At 50.4% G+C, this 18,915-nt stretch overlaps 11 protein-coding genes across 11 annotated transcripts; 6 read left to right on the top strand and 5 right to left on the bottom strand.

Annotated features, from left to right (window-relative positions):
* Positions 1 to 39: 39 nt before the first annotated feature.
* Positions 40 to 414, top strand: MIND_01072400 (uncharacterized protein; the record flags this gene model as incomplete). The annotated part of the gene is made up of 4 exons (XM_037367300.1): positions 40 to 90; positions 147 to 212; positions 263 to 316; positions 364 to 414. 4 exons carry the CDS (start codon positions 40 to 42, stop codon positions 412 to 414), a joined length of 222 nt encoding a protein of 73 aa, XP_037216694.1.
* Positions 415 to 573: 159 nt separating this feature from the next.
* Positions 574 to 1,797, bottom strand: MIND_01072300 (Epoxide hydrolase; the record flags this gene model as incomplete). Its single annotated transcript, XM_037367299.1, has 8 exons — positions 1,753 to 1,797; positions 1,604 to 1,695; positions 1,403 to 1,551; positions 1,184 to 1,348; positions 957 to 1,131; positions 816 to 902; positions 728 to 768; positions 574 to 683 (listed from the first exon to the last, which is right to left on the bottom strand). The coding sequence occupies exons 1-8, from the start codon at positions 1,780 to 1,782 to the stop codon at positions 574 to 576; spliced, it is 849 nt and encodes a 282-aa protein (XP_037216693.1). The 5' UTR covers positions 1,783 to 1,797.
* A 178-nt stretch (positions 1,798 to 1,975) lies between these two features.
* On the top strand, positions 1,976 to 3,034 carry MIND_01072200 (EF-hand domain-containing protein; the record flags this gene model as incomplete). Its single annotated transcript, XM_037367298.1, has 7 exons — positions 1,976 to 2,305; positions 2,364 to 2,376; positions 2,425 to 2,499; positions 2,549 to 2,713; positions 2,760 to 2,862; positions 2,910 to 2,964; positions 3,014 to 3,034. The coding sequence occupies 7 exons, from the start codon at positions 1,976 to 1,978 to the stop codon at positions 3,032 to 3,034; spliced, it is 762 nt and encodes a 253-aa protein (XP_037216692.1).
* A 151-nt stretch (positions 3,035 to 3,185) lies between these two features.
* Positions 3,186 to 5,974, bottom strand: MIND_01072100 (Long chain acyl-CoA synthetase 7, peroxisomal; the record flags this gene model as incomplete). The annotated part of the gene is made up of 15 exons (XM_037367297.1): positions 3,186 to 3,348; positions 3,411 to 3,706; positions 3,759 to 3,865; positions 3,913 to 4,171; positions 4,219 to 4,332; positions 4,377 to 4,655; positions 4,703 to 4,818; positions 4,862 to 4,883; positions 4,932 to 5,011; positions 5,056 to 5,243; positions 5,289 to 5,295; positions 5,349 to 5,432; positions 5,479 to 5,757; positions 5,802 to 5,816; positions 5,869 to 5,974. 15 exons carry the CDS (start codon positions 5,972 to 5,974, stop codon positions 3,186 to 3,188), a joined length of 2,115 nt encoding a protein of 704 aa, XP_037216691.1.
* A 243-nt stretch (positions 5,975 to 6,217) lies between these two features.
* On the bottom strand, positions 6,218 to 7,821 carry MIND_01072000 (GRF zinc finger family protein; the record flags this gene model as incomplete). The annotated part of the gene is made up of 6 exons (XM_037367296.1): positions 6,218 to 6,416; positions 6,467 to 6,642; positions 6,693 to 6,794; positions 6,838 to 6,900; positions 6,953 to 7,110; positions 7,155 to 7,821. The coding sequence occupies 6 exons, from the start codon at positions 7,819 to 7,821 to the stop codon at positions 6,218 to 6,220; spliced, it is 1,365 nt and encodes a 454-aa protein (XP_037216690.1).
* Positions 7,822 to 7,912: 91 nt separating this feature from the next.
* MIND_01071900 (Peptidase-M24 domain-containing protein) lies at positions 7,913 to 9,699 on the top strand (the record flags this gene model as incomplete). Its single annotated transcript, XM_037367295.1, has 10 exons — positions 7,913 to 7,984; positions 8,028 to 8,162; positions 8,209 to 8,300; positions 8,354 to 8,505; positions 8,554 to 8,783; positions 8,837 to 8,972; positions 9,035 to 9,147; positions 9,194 to 9,374; positions 9,425 to 9,534; positions 9,595 to 9,699. Exons 1-10 carry the CDS (start codon positions 7,922 to 7,924, stop codon positions 9,697 to 9,699), a joined length of 1,317 nt encoding a protein of 438 aa, XP_037216689.1. The 5' UTR covers positions 7,913 to 7,921.
* A 36-nt stretch (positions 9,700 to 9,735) lies between these two features.
* MIND_01071800 (MFS domain-containing protein) lies at positions 9,736 to 11,586 on the bottom strand (the record flags this gene model as incomplete). Its single annotated transcript, XM_037367294.1, has 10 exons — positions 9,736 to 9,877; positions 9,931 to 10,044; positions 10,090 to 10,367; positions 10,425 to 10,504; positions 10,554 to 10,681; positions 10,727 to 10,960; positions 11,010 to 11,061; positions 11,113 to 11,284; positions 11,334 to 11,417; positions 11,464 to 11,586. The coding sequence occupies 10 exons, from the start codon at positions 11,584 to 11,586 to the stop codon at positions 9,736 to 9,738; spliced, it is 1,407 nt and encodes a 468-aa protein (XP_037216688.1).
* A 282-nt stretch (positions 11,587 to 11,868) lies between these two features.
* MIND_01071700 (uncharacterized protein) lies at positions 11,869 to 12,605 on the top strand (the record flags this gene model as incomplete). The annotated part of the gene is made up of 3 exons (XM_037367293.1): positions 11,869 to 12,044; positions 12,100 to 12,398; positions 12,454 to 12,605. The coding sequence occupies 3 exons, from the start codon at positions 11,869 to 11,871 to the stop codon at positions 12,603 to 12,605; spliced, it is 627 nt and encodes a 208-aa protein (XP_037216687.1).
* A 288-nt stretch (positions 12,606 to 12,893) lies between these two features.
* Positions 12,894 to 16,265, top strand: MIND_01071600 (Endothelin-converting enzyme 1; the record flags this gene model as incomplete). Its single annotated transcript, XM_037367292.1, has 18 exons — positions 12,894 to 12,930; positions 12,982 to 13,145; positions 13,193 to 13,339; positions 13,390 to 13,489; positions 13,539 to 13,889; positions 13,936 to 14,162; positions 14,207 to 14,343; positions 14,397 to 14,842; positions 14,893 to 15,103; positions 15,154 to 15,315; positions 15,363 to 15,417; positions 15,470 to 15,513; positions 15,557 to 15,686; positions 15,732 to 15,739; positions 15,789 to 15,911; positions 15,957 to 16,034; positions 16,082 to 16,130; positions 16,176 to 16,265. The coding sequence occupies 18 exons, from the start codon at positions 12,894 to 12,896 to the stop codon at positions 16,263 to 16,265; spliced, it is 2,559 nt and encodes an 852-aa protein (XP_037216686.1).
* A 123-nt stretch (positions 16,266 to 16,388) lies between these two features.
* MIND_01071500 (zf-Mss51 domain-containing protein) lies at positions 16,389 to 18,096 on the bottom strand (the record flags this gene model as incomplete). The annotated part of the gene is made up of 3 exons (XM_037367291.1): positions 16,389 to 17,311; positions 17,362 to 17,574; positions 17,628 to 18,096. The coding sequence occupies 3 exons, from the start codon at positions 18,094 to 18,096 to the stop codon at positions 16,389 to 16,391; spliced, it is 1,605 nt and encodes a 534-aa protein (XP_037216685.1).
* Positions 18,097 to 18,142: 46 nt separating this feature from the next.
* MIND_01071400 (putative HIS3-imidazoleglycerol-phosphate dehydratase) lies at positions 18,143 to 18,909 on the top strand (the record flags this gene model as incomplete). The annotated part of the gene is made up of 4 exons (XM_037367290.1): positions 18,143 to 18,277; positions 18,328 to 18,419; positions 18,482 to 18,572; positions 18,628 to 18,909. 4 exons carry the CDS (start codon positions 18,143 to 18,145, stop codon positions 18,907 to 18,909), a joined length of 600 nt encoding a protein of 199 aa, XP_037216684.1.
* Positions 18,910 to 18,915: the final 6 nt, after the last annotated feature.

Genomic DNA, 18,915 nt, shown 5'->3' with positions numbered 1-18,915 from the left:
ACACCAGATTTCCTTTTTGTTCCGCTTTCGCCATCCATCATGAGTAGAGTCTTGTTCCAGTCTACCTCGCCCTACGCCCACACAGTCAACGTACTATCTCATTATATTTTGCCATTACAACTCGGCTCATTCTATCACTCGCACAGATCACGAAACGTTGGGCTGCATCACTGGGCATTTGGGGTGTGGGTGCTGGCGCTGGGGCTTTCCTGGTATGCATATCCCGGTGTTTAGACGGCCCATAGCTTATGCATACTCACAGTTCCTTTCCGTCACTCCGCTCGTTCGGCGCGAAGTGCTCGTTAAGATACCAGTAGTAAGTTGTCGGAGCCGCATGCCGTTCTTCATTGGTAACGTTCGCAGCTCAACTGGTACTACGAAGACAAAACACCAGCATCGGACAAGCCCTTCTAGTCGAACCATATAGATTTCCCTCCGCGGGTTGTACGGTAGAACGGCTAGTCGTCCAAAAGAAACAATAATCTTGCAAAAAAGAAGTAGTATCCTCTTGCCTGCTCTATCGCTTTGTGCTCCAGTAGCGAACACCTGTCCAACAACCAGCAACATCATTTCTCATAATTTGGCCATTCTAACTTCCTCTTCTGTCGGATTCCTCGTCAGGTCGATACCTAGTTTGGCTTCTAGTTGTCGAGCAGCATTCAAGTTACCCCCCAGTGGTACATCTGCCGCAGCTCAAGCATGTACAATTAGTCAATACGTGACTTACGGATGGTCTCCATACCAAGTTGTTTCGCGGCTTTGAGATTTCTGACGCTGGTATTAACCGATAAACTTGTTTGAAGCTGGTCACGTACATCCCGATGTCGTCCAGAAACACGACTTGGTGTGCTAGCAGACCATTGCGCTCAAGTGCCATTCTGTAGAACCGCGGTTCGGGTTTTCTGATGATTCGGGCCTTCTCAAGGGACTTGATGAGGGGCAAACCACAAGCTTACCGTGCACCAAGCTCGCTGCTGTCACAAAAATCGTCGAATAGTCCGCGGAGGACAGCAGGAGTCGCTCCTCCCTCATTCCAGCCAAGGAATTCCAATTCTGACGGGGGAATTGGATCTTCGGTCGAGGAACGCGCAAAATTATTGGTGAGAGCAATAATTTTATGCTTGCCTGCCGCTGTCGAGAAAGCTTGAGAGATGTTTTACCAGAGGACTAAGCAATCGCTGACCTCGTATTCTGCGAATCGCTCGGAGCATGTGTGGGTCGAAGGTGACAGCTTCACGCATCATCGAACCAAATAACTGTAGCACAAAGTTGGCGCGAGGATAGACAACTAGATGGTAAAGCACTTCTCGTCCATCGACAGACAGTTTTTCTGGCAGGGGGGGACACGCTAAACGAAGCTAAGTCAGTGCCTGAGCCAACTCTGGTATTGCGAAAAACGTACAAAGTCCTTTGCGTTTGCAATAAGCAGCATACCATTGATTCCCATTCGCAGTATCCGATAGGTCGCGACTGAACTGTTGATAGAATGCTTGGAGTTGGATTTCGCCGCGCTCGAAGCGCTGCCACGCTCCGTTAGGTCCACGCTCTACGCTGTCCGTCGTGTTTCAGACCAAGAAAGCAAGCTGCCAGATGCAGTAAGTACATTGAAGTGTTGAGATAATTCTCAGGTAGTCCGAGCCTCCGTTCAGTGGCAGCTATCGCGATGAACGGACTCCGCATTACGACTCCCCCAATCTAATGGATTTTGTTTATATTCTGATCTATAGTCAGCGTGAAGGCTTGCACTCTTACATCGAAAATAACAGCGCGGTAGTCGTTCATGATGGCAAGGGGAAATATGTGCACGTGACCGGGTCGGTCGCCTGATTGCCGGAACAAATCCATTCGTTCGCATTAGGAAATATTTGGCAAGCTGTGTTTCGTTTCATGGATAGCAAATGAGGAGCCGCAGCGCCCAGCGGGATCTCAAGACTGTTTTCGGAGCCTTTGAGTCAAACGAGACTTCTTGCCCCAGATGGCGGTGAACACTGCCATCAAAACCGTGACGTTTATAATCGGTCTTTCGATCCGGCCAGCTCTTGTCTCTCAGTCAGTCATGTACGCTCAGCAACAACCACACTACCAGCAGCACCCAAATGCTTTGCGGCCACAGAGCCAATATTCACAACAATCTCGTCCTGCTGGCGCTCCCATCTACTCCAATCATGGCTCACAGTCACGACATTCACATACTCCAGCCCCACCCCCTGGCGGCGATCCACAACTCTTCCAGTATTTTTCTGCGGTGGACACGGACAGGAGTGGTAGTATCTCTGTTTCCGAGCTACAGCAAGCGTTAGTCAATGTCAGTATTGCTCCCTCAAGTGGCAATCTAAGCGATGATAACTCATCCGTCTTCATAGGGAAACTGGACAAGTTTGTTGTCCCCTTGCGATGGGCCTATAGTTGCTTATGATTGAGCAGGATTCGATTTAGACACTGTCAAGATGCTTATGGGTATTTTCGACACCGATCGCAGTGGAACTATCTCTTTTAATGGTCAGTCTCACGCGACACTCGCCTTATTTTGTTCTCAACTCCCCGTCAGAGTTCTCGGGTCTCTGGAAGTACATCAGCGACTGGCAGAATGTCTTCCGCCACTTCGACAGAGATGGCAGTGGGTCAATAGAAGGGAACGAGCTTGCCAGCGCTCTCAGGAGCTTCGGCTACAACCTCTCGCCGAACCTATTAACATTAATCGAGCGCAAATATGGTGCGTGTTCTTCGCTTTTCTTTATCACCCGACCGATGAGTCTTAGCTTCCGCCCCATCAACCATGTACGGACCCCCGCCTGGTATCACTTTCGACCGCTTCGTCCGTGCCTGTGTTGTGGTCAAGACGCTCACAGAAGCCTTCCAACGGTGCGTTACCTCATCTCGCCGCAATCAATAATTGACACCTTTTGCAGCGCCGATAACGACCGCGATGGGTGGATTCAAATAAACTACGAATCCTTTATGAGTGTACGTTCACGAGCATTCCTCGTCGAGGCAGCGTGCTTATTCATCACAGATGGTTCTTGCAGCACCTTGAACTTCTTCAGGACTTTGTTTCCTTGTACTCTACTTTTTTGCCCTTATTGTCTCTTCTGTAAGCAGTGCAAATAGCAAACGCATCCGTGGATCTCCATTAAATTCCAATAATCTTAACATTATGCGTCTCGTATTCCCCGCTAAGTTAACCTTCAAAGTTTCCCTTTGGGTTCTCCCAGCGCGTACAACGCATCGAGCTCCGTCTTGAATTTGTTGTACGCATCTTTCCGACGTAACTTGAATGTGGGTGTCAGGGTACCATCCTCGATGGTGAACGGATCCAACGAGACGTGGATGCGTTTAATCTTTTCAAATCTACAAAAAAAAAACAAGTCAGCAACGTCAAAAAAAAACCTATCTGAACTTGGTAGACGCACCCTCTGAGCTTGTTCTTCTCGCTTTCGGCTTCCAGGATAGTCATAATGTGTCGCACCACACGTTCGTCCCCACAAGCGGCTTTGAGCTCTGCGGTTGCTTCTGCTGTCACCTTCTTCTTATATATGCCCGACACAACATTGGCCAGTTGGACGGGATCGGGTACAACAACGCCAATCAGGAAAGACTGCAGCCCGTCGCCATGGACGTAGAGTTGCTGGATCAGCGGGACCCCGCTGTAGGTGTTTTCGATCTTTTCAAGAGCCACATATTCGCCTTGAGCAAGTTTCATGATGTTCTGCGACACAGTGACCCAATGACGGGGACAAAGGAGGAAAGTGAGCACACACCTTGACACGGTCGATAATCTTGAACCGACCGCAGTGGTCGACTTCAGCGACATCGCCAGTGTGGAGCCACCCTTCTTCGTCAATCGCAGCCTTGGTGTTCGTTTCATCTACGCTACAATAAAAGGAGCGCAGGGATATAGTCTGGCCTGCTGACCTTTGAAGTAGGTGGTCATAACGTTTGTGCCACGCATGCAAAGCTCGCCCCTCGGGTTAGGTTTGTCTTCAGCAGAGTATCCCATGGCTGGCACGTCCACCAGCTTGAGCAGGCAAACGGACTGCGGTGGGCCAACAGTGCCTGCCGCGGTGGAATCACCAGGCCAAGTCTTAGTCCCGGATCCACCGGTTTCTGTCATACCCCAACTGGAGAAACAGTCAGACAACAGAAAATATGCGGAGACATGCAACAAATTACCCTTTCAAGAACATCAGTGACTATACTCAACTAAAAGGTAATACACACACCTTCACTGACGTAGGCAGAGAACGCAACATTCAAAAAGTCGATAACATCGCCACTGATCGGAGCTGAACCAGTTCCAATCAGGCGCACCTTGCCTCCAATCACACTGCGAAGCTAGCCGCGATTTAGCCTAATGTCAAGCGGAAGAACACGCATACCTTTCGGAAGACTATCTTGTCCCAGAAGAAATGGGTGTTATCTCCGGTGGCGTGGAATTTTTGAATCTTTGCTGCGTATGCTTTGCGGAAGAGGTCTCCCTTGAGACCTGGAACGTCGGCAGCGGCCATGGCAGCTTGGTAGACCCGATTGAGAACTCGAGGAACACCAGGGAAAAACTCGGGCTGGAGAGCTTGACAGTCCTCGATTAAGCGCAATGGGTCGCCAGTGAAGAAACCGATCTTCCCGCCGATCGCGATACAGCCCATTTCGTTATTGCGCTTCAAGTCCAGTCAATATCAGAAAACCAATAAACCTCACAGCATACCTCGTAAATATGGGCCAAAGGGAGATATGAAATCAATGAACCCTCCGGGGAGAGCTCGAGACCAAGAAGGTTGGTCACCACAGCGCTCGCAAATTCACCATGGGTTAATACGACACCTATCCGCGTTAATTTCCTAAGTGACCTTGAGAAAGACCTCACCCTTGGGAGTACTAGTAGTACCCTGCGTACAGGTTAGATGGAAAGCGAGGCTTCAAAACCCTTCACATACGGAAGTATAGCAAAGGAATGCGACATCGCTGATAGCGGGACGGATGGGTTCAATTAGGTTTGCCTTGCCCAATGCCTCGACTAGCTAGGATAAGCGAAAGACTCACGGTGGAATGTGAACTCACGTTGGAAGATATCCATGACCACGATGTTGTGTGTCTGGCCCCACTCCGAAAAGACTTGGCTGGTTTCTGGGGTTAGGGGGTCAAGGCTAACAATCATCTTCAGGCACGGGGTCTCTTTCGCTAGCTTGAGTAGATGCGAAACATGGTCAATGGTCGCAAAGACGATTGACAAATGAGAGTGGTTGATGCTAAGGAGTGTAAGCGGGTACTTCGGGCTATCAGAAAAGAGTTACATGTATTCTGAAGACGTAGAGTCAGATGTGAAAACAAATCGACGAGAAGTTGTTGCTTACGGACTGAATCCTTTCCCAGGGTATCGTACAAAGTGACACCAACTTTTTTGTAACTGTGAAGCGCAATGTCGACCATTTGCCATTCTATGGTGCGTTAACCATCTCCGGGAATGGATAGACGAGCACGTACCTGGCCTGTTGAGTGACCAAATGCCAACCGTTTCAAGGTCACCACCGCCAAGAGTACCGTTCTTGAAGAGGTGGACGAGTGCACTCCCGATGTGTCTGCGGCGAGTGTCGACCTGGCCATATGTGTGCCATTGGTAGGGGCCGAACTTGAGGGGTTCCTTGGAGACAACAGGACGATAACCGAGGAACGCTCGGTCCTTTCCCTTAGACAGACCGCTTTCGAAAACGTCAGGAAGCACTTTGATGCTGTACTTTGTGGGGTCAAGCAGGCCCCACATGCCTAAGCGTGCGTAAGAGAAGCCGAGAAAGAGGCGGTGAGCGCACCATTGACATAGTGAGCTGGCCAAAAAACGATGATTAGCCGGTAGTACCGCGCGACACAACAGCATACCAGATTGTCCAGGGCGTTTAGTGCCAGCTACTGGGACTGACTGTTTGTCATATGGGAGCTGAGCCGGCAGCGGCAGCAACGCGTCCTGAGCAAGGAATTTGGCCATGATGTGGAAGGAGGCGACGTTCAAGTTGGAAGTTGAGCGTGAAAATCACTGTGCAAAAATCGGTCATGAGGATCGTCTGATCCGGTTACAGGTCACCGCGGTGATGTAAGCAAATCGCAAGTTCGTGGCCACACACACAATCTAACCATGAACACGAATGAAATCCTATTGTTCAGACGTTGTACTTTAAGTGTAAAGGCGAAGACTTCTGATCAATCGTCTAGTGGCCCACTTTTGAAAGCTTCAAGGGCCTTGGGCATCAGCTACAACCGGACCCCTACCTTCCTTTGACATATCAAACAGTTGCCAAAGGCTACAAGTTTTGCCATCGTTTTGTGCGCCGCCAGAGCAAGCCCACCAATACTTGTCTGTGATACCATCGACATGGTTCTTCATGTCAGGTCGAAGTATCATCGGAATGTCGCATTTACAACGGGGTATACTGGGAACTCAGATCAGTGTTAACCTCGATCGAGTTCCTTATTACTATACCTGTCGGGTCGGAAATCTGGTCGATAAAATCGGAAGGTGATGTTGATACGAATATTAGAAGGTTCAACTGGGCCGCCCGGAAAGCGTGGAAGTGGTGGTCGGAAGGCGTCAATGGCATTCTCTTGAGGGACACAATGTTTGAATTTTTCCTGGCAGCTAGCGTGCATTATGGTCAACTGAGTCCGTATTGAGACAAGGATTTTGAATGAGTAGAAAGGACACGTACAGAGTTGTGGGTGACAGGAATATTAAACGTTCGAGCATGTCGCGATTCAGCTTCAGCGTTTGGAATGATTTCTCTCAGTCGAAATCGTCGGGAGGTTCCTGCCTGAGTGTAACGTCTGGAATTGTGTTCTGATTTAGAGACAAACCAAGACTAAGAGATGCTTTTGAATGTCAGCGAAAGTGTAAGCAGACAAACTGAAAGGATGTACCTATGGTGGTGTAAGGACCGAGATATGTCAGCTGGTCAGTATGAAAACCAACTCCTTCTTTTCCTCCATCGTAACAATTAGATGCAGCAACATTTGCTCTCCAACCTGGATCGTCCTTTGAGCTGCCCGCCCATTCAAGGGGGAACCGAGGCCGCTTTCGAAGCTCGTCATTGACAACACGCTCTATAACACAGCAGGCCTCCTCCATTTCTGTAGGGAATCTGGGCGGTGGATCCGTTTTTCGTCCGTTGTACCTGACGAATTCAAGTAGTGTAGGGATTGAACAGGATCGGAAACTTGCCAGTATTGTGCTGCCTCTTGCCACTGATGATTGTCGTCCAGCCCATTCGTCCTTCTCGCAAAGAAATTAGTTCGATGGGGTGACTCGACCACCCTATCGAATAACCACCATTTGTTACGGCTCCAATTATGATCACGAGCATGGTCAATCATCGTATAAAACAGGCGACAAGCAAGTTCTTGCGGCAAGACCGAAGGATGCAGAGTAACACAAGGAATATGTTTTGCCACCATTGCCGGGCTGGATAAAAGTAAAGGAGGGAGTTTTAGCACGCTTTTGTGCATTTCCGGTGCTTGTTGAAGAACAGACATCAGGTCAACGGCGGGCTTGGGGCTGGCGCTAGACTTGGAAGATGGAGGTCGGGAGGAATGACGCAAGGTGGACGCGATTGGAGGAACAGGTAGCTCAGCTTTGCGCTTTTGGGAGGTGGTCACCGTTCCCGGCTTCAACCAGCCATCCAAACCGGCGCGTTTCCGTTTCTTGGTAAGATGCTGAGCAGCGGCAGTGGGGTCTCCATTACAAATGGCTAGGGCATCCAAAACTTGTTCCTCTGGCAGGCTCGAAGAAGACATGGCGCGAACGATGGCAACGAGCGAATCTGTGTCAATCTCTTCTGTCATGGTGGTTCAAAGCAAAAGCGCCACAGCGGTCCGATCACGCCGACCAGCGCCGACCAAAGTTCAAGTTGACGCGTCTATCTATGGTTGCAGTCCCACTTCAATGTACCCGTCCAAAGATGCGCCCCCAAGCCCTCGATATACGCTTCAGCGACGCTCTTATATGGTGAGTAAACTTCCCAGCCATCCACAAACTCACCTTATCGCAGACGACCGTGCCAATTGTCCTTTTCGCATGTATGCTATGGTACTCATTAGGATCCTTCCGCCACTCCTTCTCGGCCCCCAAGGCTATCATTTCTCACTGTGGGCATCTCTCCTCGATATCTCTTGAAGAATTCCAAGTCAGCGCCCCAAGATTGACGAGCATTGTGACTAAAAGTTTCCCAGGCGCGCCAAACGACACTTGCCCGAACCCTGGTCGATTTGAAGGCCGCAGCATACATAACTGAACCTGGTGCAAGTGCTGAATATTACGCCAAGTGAGTGAGTCGTAATGCACAGTGGCAGCTGGAGTATAGAACAAGTCCGTCAGCATCTCAAACGCCAACTGGTATCTCAGCGAGCGTCCCTTGCTCCTCATTATCACCCCCGAACAATCTGGAGACGATATTCAAGCCAAAATATCGATTCTGACTCCTGCCTTCGAGATTGATCGCGCAAAGCTATTGCCCATTGCGTCAAATGGTAAGCCGAGTTATTCGACAAAGCTTCATTTTTCATTCCCAAATTCAGCTGTCAATTTTTATGAGTGGGCTGAAGATGCCAATCCATATGACCATGCTCTCTCGGCTCTACCAAACTCTGTTGGAGCCGTGTTTGTCGACGGCCATATGAGGACATTCATCGTTGACGGCCTCAGAAAAGCTCATCCGGATCCTGTTGCCTCTGCACCATACGAGATCCAACGCATTCGGGAGCGCAAATCTCCCTCCGAGATTGAACTTCTCAAATGTGCCAACGAGGTAAGACTCTTGTAGTTTTTTGTCGTTTTCTGCCCTACCTCAATCGACATCAGGCTACGGTGCTCTCTATCCGAGCTGTTCGAGAGAAACTATATTTTGGAATTCGTGAATCTGCAGCCAGCGCAATGATGCGGGAGGCATTAGCAGCCGCTGGACTGAGGAGTGGAGGATGTTTAACGCTATTTGGAGGTGAGTACCGCTCTCATCATCGATTAGTATGGGCAAGTGACTTTCGAGTTGTTGAACTTCAGAGAATGCCGCTCTTCCCCATGGCGCAGGCACAGACAAGACACTAGGGAGGAATGATTTCGCGCTCTTTGATTGCACGGCAAACCTGCATGGCTACTCCAGCGACGTTACGCGGGTCAGTGTTGTTTGTCGTGCTAAAGTGTGTGCTCATATCTAGCCAGACGGTCGCGATTTCAGGATCCGAAATTCCGGCGGATCATTTAGCTATATGGTACAGTGTGAGGGACGCACAAACATCAGCAATCCAAACTGCGCGCGCAGGGGTCGTCGCCAAAGAGGTTGATAGTGCTGCACGGAAGTCGTTGAATAATACCAAGTACTTCACACACCGTCTAGGCCATGGTTTGTCTCCCGTCTTCTTCCTACCGGTGATTCCTTATTGCTCTCGCTAGGGATCGGATTAGAGGTCCATGAAGACCCATATCTTAATGGAGGTAGTCTCACTGTCCTGGAAACTGGACACTCCTTTAGCGACGAGCCCGGCTACTACGTCGTTGGAAAGGTGGGTTTTAGCGCGACATATGGTAGTGTATCGGCCGATTCTGACTCGCATTTCTGCTAGGTCGGCGTCAGATTGGAGGATTGCTTCTATATCCACGAGAACGGGAGTGCCGTATTTCTTACAGCGGGTGTTGGAGGGCAAGCAGAGTCCCCATGGAGGCCATAGATTGAAATATGCAAATGTGCTATGTGGAGCGAATGTTCAGCTTTCTTTGTCCGCCCCCTTCATTTCAATCAGCTGCTCAGACAAGTAGCAGCTGCCAAGACAAACAACCAGCATAACCGCCACCCAAATAGGATAGCCGCCTAAGACGTTGTTGTCTATCGAGAGGGCGAAGATCGAACTAACGAAAGGTTAGTTGGTCGGTCCAACCGGGAAGATCCATATGAAACAGACCTAATAAATGCGGGACTGAAACAGCGAGCAGCCCCCATTGCGACTTGCACTAGTCCGTTAGCTTCCCCAAGAGCTGTCGTGGGCGCAATATCTTTGACCAAGATCATTTGGGTCCTGAAGTACACTGAGTAATTGACAAAAAAACAACTTGCCACACACCCGTAGGCCAGAGCTGCTATACGAGAGCAGACAAGCAAGAAAGTCATCGAAAGCCAAAGGAGGATGTTTGTGGCGGGGTCGTCGATTTCTGGATTATAGCCTCGTCGCAGTATCAAGTTGAGGGACGGCATCAGTAGGAATGTAAGGGGCCACATTCGAATGCAGTAATTGTAGAGATTGGCGGCTTTGATTCGGCGCAGCAGCATCGGCATGAAGATTAGCTGGAAAACGACGAGGATGCATCCGCTTAGTGCAAGCGCTAGACCGATCTTGTCGACCTACGAAGAAATGATGAGCCTCTAATCCGATAGTTGTTGTAGATGAATCGACGGTACCGAAAATGATAAACCACCCTGCTGGATCGGAGTGTAGCAGAATAGCACGAAGACCACATCGAAAGCCGCCCCAACGAAGGCTTTGGAGGTCAAATGAGCAGGGAAAGTAGACGGCCAAGATTACGGTACCTAGCATAAATGAAGAAGCTGTGACTGCGCGCATTTTGGGGTTGGCTAGCAGATTTCTGACTCCGTACGGCGTGGATTGAACGATTTCGGCCCGATTAAAACTGCCGGGACGTTTGCTTGGGGAGCGTCTGTCCAAGGGTCAGCCGGGCAAAGTTCAACTGTTGACAAAAAACTGCACCTCTTCTAAGAACACATATGCGAGAGACAGTCCCAAGAGAACCAGAACGGTACACACGAAATTCGGCATGAAATAAGGGTGGGCCAGCACGAAATCGTAGCCCCAAATATTCGGGTATTTAGTGCCAAGATTGCTCAACGATCCACCTATGAGCGGACCGATTACTGCACCAAGCGGCCAGCTGGAGGAGTAGATAGGATATGCCACTGCTTGATTCGATTCATGCGTTCTATCGTAGCGTCAATGGATGTCTCTCTCAGGTGAATCAACTGACACACATTTCGGCGAGAATCGCGTGGAAAACAGCTAGATTTCCTGCCAAGAAACCGGCTAAACACAATTGAGTTGGATGTGAAGGTGGCAAATGTGAGTAGCCCATACCGACGGCCCGGACAATTATGATCTGTGTGAGGGACGTGCAAAAGCCCAACAAGATGGTGACTACAGCCAGCCCACTAGCGCCAAACAGAATGATTGGCCGGCGTCCAACGACATCTGACAGGCGGGCCCAAGAATACGTGCTCAAAGTCTGAGTGACCGCGAAGGTGGATTCCTGATATTTGTTGGCCTTGACAGCAGCAGGGAGGAAGGAGACAACTAACCACCAGGCCAGAATAGAAACCGACTTTCGAAATATCTTCAGTAACATGCAACACTAGGAGGAACTGGTTGATATAAGGGAAGATCTGTGTTGAGTTTAGAGAGGTTTAGAAGGGCAGGAAAGATGCCAACCTGCGTATAAGAAATTGGATCTGTGAGACGTGAAACCCAGAGGGCAAAGAGCTGGGCGGTTGGGAGAGGGACTTGAACGCGCTGCTGTTGGGACTCGAGCAGGGGGGTTGCGTCGGTGGGCATTAGGAGACGTCAATGGTGGTTCATGAAGAGAGGGAGCTGAAATAGAGCAAGGGATCGTTCGAGGGAAAGTTCGATGACTTGGAAGCATGATTGACGATATCAGGCCAGAATTCACTTTCCGTAAAGGAGGTCCGAAGTTGCGCGATATGAGCCATGCAAACGACGATATTGGAGGCGTCGGAAGTGGTTCCGACCTGCCGATTGTCACTGTGACCAACCGTCAATCACTTCTTCTCTTACCTTCATCTCCTTCGACACTCAACGTTGTTAGCCGCCTGTAACATGCTCGACAATCCCGTTCTCGTTGCTCCCCGTCCAGTTCGCCTATCCAATCTTCTGACTACTCGAAACCGCATCCTGAGTGGGCCAGACCACGTTGAACGTGCCAAAGTTAGCGACGAGACCGTCGAAATTAGTGGGTTAGAAGAAATCGCACCCTCACAGCGGTCTTCTCCCCGGTATGTCGTTGGTTGGCGGTGTCTTGCAACTCATCTCATCTGTCACATTCTATAGTTCGCCTCTCCCTTCTGAAGCGTTGGAAGAATTCCTGTCCATACTCCGTCCATCTTTCTTCCCACCCACATCTCCTGTGCTATTCACTCGCCGTGCGGGTGCTGTGTCACTTCCAACTTTCCAGCATGAACGCTCTTACTCGTTCAAGGGACGTGGTTTCCTGAAGAATGACTTGATTATGGAGGAACTTGAAGCGTCGCGTTCCACACAACCCAGTCGTAATATGCACACTCCCGATAACGAGGATGAAGCGGACACCAACACACTCCCCGTTCGTTGGTTCACTTCGAGTGTGCTTTGTTAGTCGCCTTTTCTCTGCTCCATATGTCGGCTTGCTCAACTAAAATATTCTAGCCTCTCCCATTTCCCGCACGCACACACGCAATCCATTCAGTCGTCATATCCTGGCATCCCCGAGCCCGATCTCTCCCATTACTTTATCTCCCGCAGCTATTCCTCTGCCTCTTCCAACCCCAGACGAACTCGTTCTCCTCGAACTAGCTTAAACAAGACCTTGGTTTGTACTTTCTTATACCTTTTCCTGTATCTACACTGTCTATATTCATACCTACCTACCTTACCGACTAGTCTAGTTTCGGTATTTATTGTAGCATTCACACAAAAGCTGGAAATATTATTCCGCCAAATCTGTACACTTACTTTTCTTACTTCGTTGGTCTCTCGAATGATGTAACAACATTGCTTTTGGTGACACTCAACATTGTCAGCTTATACTCAGCTCGCCTTCTCCTCGAGGCTCTATTTAAGGGCGTGCACACGTTAAGTTGACCGCAATGTCTGAGCGTGCCCCACGCCGCTCGACCGACGAGGGTGAGACATACCCGTTATTCGCTTGATTCCCGAATTTTCAACTTTCGCCAGAGGCAGCCCCATTACTGCGAGATGACGATGACGACGTAGGCAGCACCCAAGAAGAAGAAGAGCCTACCCTACTCGAGCGACTGAACTCAATCGCTCAAGAACCGTTGACTCCATTAACTCAAATCCTTCTCGTTGTCGCACTCGTTCTCCTACTACTTAGCGCCGTGAGTCTCATACTGCTAGAAAGTGCAACGCTAATGTGTGCCATTAGGTCTTTATCGGCCTTTTTGCCGGAGAATATACCAAGCTCAAACAGCGTGAACGAGAAGACGGACCAAGACCAACGGTCACCGTTACCCAAACGGCGATAGTGACTACGACCGCGAAGCCTCCTGGCCCAACCGGCAGTCCAGCCGAGGTATGTCGCGGTGCTTCCCTGACTTCACTGTTCATTAACTTGTGTTGTAGGAAGTCTGTATCACTCCCGAATGCATCAAGCTTTCGGCTAGCATTTTATCATCTCTCGATGTCTCCAAGGACCCCTGCGAGAACTTTTTCGAATTCGCCAGTGAGTGAAAGTCGTCGGCAATGGCCATTGTACTCAAACTATATCACAGACGGAGGTTGGATTGCTTCGCACCCATTGCCAGCCGACAAGGGCTCTTTCGGTCAATTTGAAGCTCTCTCCATCGACAACAAACGTGTGGTGCAACATTTCCTTGAAACACCCTCTGCAACCTCATCGTTCACCACTTCGGCGGACGAGCAACTGCTTCATAAACTTCGCAGTTTCTACAACTCATGTCTGAACGAGAACAGGCTGGATGAGATTGGAACTGAACCATTGCTTCGATTTGTAAAGACTGTCAAGAAGTTGTTCAGAGGCGAAGGTTTTGAGATTTCTGAAACTAGCTCTGAGGATGACCTCAGCGGGCTTACACCCGCTTTAGCCTTTCTTCACTCCCGAGGTCCGCTCCATGAATTTTCCTCGGTCAGATGCTCATACCCTGCTAGGTGTTCCTGCGCTTTTCTCCTTCGAAATTGAAGGAGACGCTGGCATTGACCCCAACTTCATGGTACCATGGTTTGATCAAGCATCTTTGGGTCTACCAGCGAAGGATTACTATGCCGAGCCCGATATCGTCTCAATATATCAGAACGTCATCGAACGACTCTTCAAGACGCTTTTGGATGAAGAAGACAAACCCCCCACCCCGACTTTGGTGGAGAATGATGCTTGGGTGCGTTGTTTGCAAACATATCATTTGTTGCTCACTATTATAAGCCTTCATGGCCTTGGCCTCCGTGGGACCCTGATGACGAGCCTGACAAGGACAAGACCAACAACACTGAAAAGGCGCGTCAACTCGCAGAAGATGTTGTTGCATTTGAGACCAAGCTCGCAAACGTCACCCTCGATGCGTTAGTGGACTTTTTTTATCAGTTATATCTCGTGTTTTATTTATTTGCCACAGGGACGCGTATCAAGATCCGTTCTTCACATATAACCGAGTTCCATTGCAGAACCTCACCGAGTCGCTTCCGCAAGTCAGCTTCCCTGACTACTTTGCGACATTTGCGCCACGTACCTTCCCCGAGAACATTATCGTTACCTACCCCGCCTATCCAGTCGCTGTCTCGGAGCTGTTAAGCTCTACCTCCAATGACACGATTGAGGCTTATCTGGTCGCTCGTGCGGCGCTTGCCCTCTCGCCGAATCTGGGTATGTCAACGGAGGCATGGGCAGCGCAGCGGTCGCTGTTGGAGACCCTCACCGGAATCAAAAAGGGTGCTGTTGGCGACCGTGCGGAATATTGTGTTGGCAAAGTAGAATCGACTCTTGGCTTTGCGGCTGGCCGGTACTTTGTGAATGCCACCTTCGGCGGAGACTCGAGGGAGAAGGGCACCAAGATCATCGAAGGTGAGCTAATGTGCTTCTGGTGTTTCTTCACTCTAAATGAACTGCTATAGATATCGTTAAGGCTTTCAAGGCGTCGCTTCCTAATGTGCCCTGGCTGGACAAGGAGTCGGCCGACGCAGCCGCGGGCAAGGCAGATGCTATACGCATCAAAGTTGGCTACCCCATCTCGCCAAATACCAGGGATCCGTCGTCAATCCTAAGGTACTACAGTACTGTGAAGATTGACCAAGATACCTACTTCGACAATATTCTCAACGCCGCGTATGTTCAAGCATAGTCACAATCTTACTGAGACTGACCCGAGTCTGCAGAGGTAGCGACATGTTCAAGATGTGGCTAAAAGTGGGTCAAAGGCGGAACGAAGACGAATGGCTCATGTGGCCGTCCATGGTCAACGCCTATTTCAACCCACCATCGAACGAAATCGTCTTCCCTGCTGGTATTCTCCAGCCACCGTTCTTCTCGCATGACTGGTATGAGGGTAATAATGAAAGCGGCACTGAATTGACCTGTCTGTCAGGCCATTGTACCTATCCTATGGCGCATTTGGTCAGGTAGCAGCCCACGAGCTTACGGTATGCTAATTTCCCCCCAACTTCATCGACCCCTGTCAGACTGCATTTCCAGCACGCTTTTGATTCTGCGGGACGGCTGTATAATCAAGATGGGAAGTTGGAGAACTGGTGGACCCCGGAGAGCAATGCGGGGTTCCAGGTTAAGCAAGAGTGCATCGAAACCCAATATTCCAGCAAGTTTTTTTGCGCTAGGGCGTTGGCCGTGTCCTGATCACTGTTCTGCAGACTACACCGTGGACGACGGCAAAGGGGGCGTAATCCACGTAAACGTACGCACTTGTCTACAATACCTCGCATTGTCTAACCTCTTCTAGGGCAATTTGTACATTCTCTCTATCGTCAAACTGCCCTGATATAATGTTTTTTTCTAGAACATCTGGCGAGAATATCGGTGACTCGGGGCTAATTCAAGCATATCGGGCATGGAAGGCGCAGTTCGACGAGTCGAAGAAGGCTGGTAACGAGTATCTGTTGCCTGGACTAAACTATACCCGGTAAGTCGATGGTTAAGAGGGTTAGTTGGTTAACTGTGTTTACAGGGAGCAACTGTTCTTCCTCGCGTTTGGAAGGATCTGGGGGAATAACATGAAGACTGCTGCCCTGGTGCAACGCGTCAGGTGAGTTGTCTAATAGAAATGAGGAGCCAGTGCTGATTTGTGGCTAGGACGGACCCACATTCCCCCAATATTTTCCGTGTGGAGGGCACGTTATCGGTATGTTGTTTTACCACCCGAGGTGCTCCAATTTATCTCCCTCAGAATATACCGGAGTTTGCTGCTGCTTTCAAGTGTCCAAAGGGCTCGAAGCTTAACCCTCCAGATGAACAACGCTGTTTGTTCTGGTCGTAACTTATTCTGTACTCGGTGCCTTAGAACTATTTTTTCCTTGTAAAATTTGCGGTTTGCCGCGGCCGTTTGTACAGCAGTAGGTTTGGTCTGCAGATTATATTCGTCTAGTACTTTTTAAATGCCTTACCTCCCCCACGGTAACAGCCCTTCAAACGCACTCCGCTCTTGAATATCCTTACTCCTTCCTCTGATCGCCCAGATTCCCCAGTTGGCCTTGATCATCACGCGGGGGTCAAAATCAGCAATCTCCCACTTCTCACTCCCAAACGGATTTGGGCCAGGTGTGACGACCCATTCGAACCTGCCTGCTACCTCTGGCGCCTCGCTCAGTGACCGGACATCGCGCTCGACATCGGCGGGCGAGAATCCCGTGACGAATATCGGGCATTTGCTCTCGAGCAGCGCGGGCAGGACGGGGCCCCACTCGGTCTGTGACGCGATTTGGAGAAGGGGTGTCACGCCGTCCTCTGCGAAGGAGTGCTCGGAGGGGAATCCGAAGCCGGGCGAGAAGAAGAAGAACGCGTCGCTGTAGGGGTCGAGCGTGTCCGCGAAGTGGTGATGCACATCGATGTAGTTGTCTGTGCGAAGTCCCGTGACCGTGAGCTCCTTGGTGTAGGGTGTGGTGTACGAGGGGACGCCGTAGCGGCTGATCGCGTTGCGGGTGTATTTCTCGCGGTCGATAGCGACTGGCGCAGGTGGCTTGAACACATTTGGCAGGTACTCTTTCCGGTTTTGGAGCTCGGTGATTGGGGAGACTTTGGCCGGAACGGAGGCATCTGAAGCAGGGCTCGCTGTTGTCGTTGTTGGCTGGGCTTCAGGCTGTGGCTGTTTGGAAACTTCGTCTTTGGGCAAAGAAACTTGCGGTCCAATGAAGAAAATGTGTAGCTGGGCAGCAGGGAAGAGCAAACATAGTTGTTCCCAAACGTGGACAGGCAGCGACGACTCTGCACGGGCCCCCAGAATAAATATGCGCACTTGTGGCTTTCCAACTTGGGCTTCGGATGTTTCGGGAGTGCCAGTTGGTGGATGCAAAGTCGACCTGATGGCTGATTTTTTTTTGGATGTGATTCAAAATACGATGTAGACTAGAACTTACCAGCCATGGAGCGACTCCCTTCTGGTGTCAACCGTTGGTTGCTGAGCATCAATGGGCTGAATTGGTGTAACGCGCCGCCGATAGTAATTGGATAACTGAGCAGCTTGCTCGCATGTCTTCTCGACCGTTCCGTGTCCATGGACATGAAACCACGAGTATACCAAAACGTGTCCCAATTAGAAAACGATATTGCCTCTTCGTAGCCTTGGGGGCCTAGCGAGGAATGAGCGAACAAAAACATAGGAAACTTAACGCGTGTCGCGCACCAGGGAGCTCAAACTCGACCATTCTCCGGCCACTCCTCAGATCATGTTCGTCCTCGTTTGCCTCCCTCAGCCGTTTGCAGTACTTGTCGTGCTCCTTGTCCTCCTTCCAATGCTCCTCCGAGCAATGTGTCGGCCACCCACAATCGGGACATTCGAACTCGACGTTTCGTGGCTCTGGTTCCGCCTGCGGATGGCCGAGCTCATGTGATTCGGTACAGACTGGGCAGGGTGCGAGCCCCTTGATTACGTTGGCGCGCGACTGCAACATCGGGAACGGCGACTTGGAAAACGGGTGGAAAAGGTTGTCCTGCGTCAACAGAGGGACGGGCTCTTCTTTCTTTGCCGGCGACTTGCGAAACAGGCTGAAGAATGTCCGTCGACATTGCGGTGAGCGATACGCGCGCCAGGGAGCAGCAGCAGAAGATACCCGCCCTCCGACCCGCTGCCGAAAAAGCCCGGCACAAGACATTTTCGGTGTCGTGACCTGTTTTGATCTCATTTCTCACCCACCACCAATGCCTCGACAAGCGACCATTTCCCGCAACACAAACGAGACCAAGATTGAGGTTTTTCTTGACCTCGACTGCGCCCCTGGCCCCGGCGTCAAACAGGTCATCGAGGTCTCCACAGGAATCGGGTTTCTGGACCATGCAAGCCTTATCTAATACCCCAGTCTCCACCTTATGCATTTCTATTCCAGATGTACACTGCTCTGGCAAAACATGGCGGCATGTCGCTCACCATGAAATGCCAAGGCGATCTTTGGATTGACGACCACCACACTGCTGATATGTCCCTTCTCCCCAAACATACCGAGTCCAAACCAATAAAACCTACGGGTCTTCACAGGACAGCGCGATTGCACTGGGCACAGCATTCAAAGAGGCTCTGGGTGAAGTCCGTGGCATAAGACGATACGGAACGGGGTTTGCTCCCCTAGACGAGGTCATTTCTTGTTGTCTCTCCACAGATACTCCAACTCAGTTAAAATCTTAACCAGGCGCTTTCCAGAGCGGTCATCGACATCTGCTCCAGGCCTTACTGCGTCACCGACCTCGGCCTCAAACGGGAGAAAATCGGAGACCTCTCAACTGAAATGATCCCACACATTTTCTACTCCTTCGCCATTGCAGCTGGCGTTACGCTCCATGTCGACGTCCTGCGCGGCGAAAACGACCACCATCGCTCAGAATCAGCGTTTAAGGCACTTGCATTGGCCATTAGACAAGCCATCGAACAAACTGGGAGTAGCGATGTACCAAGCACCAAAGGTGTTCTGTAGTCCGAA

Source organism: Mycena indigotica (genome assembly GCF_014461135.1).
Source record: "Mycena indigotica strain 171206Taipei chromosome Unknown Mind.scaff0009, whole genome shotgun sequence".
In the NCBI taxonomy this organism is placed as follows: domain Eukaryota; kingdom Fungi; phylum Basidiomycota; class Agaricomycetes; order Agaricales; family Mycenaceae; genus Mycena; species Mycena indigotica.
This window is presented reverse-complemented; position numbering and strand designations above follow the sequence as displayed.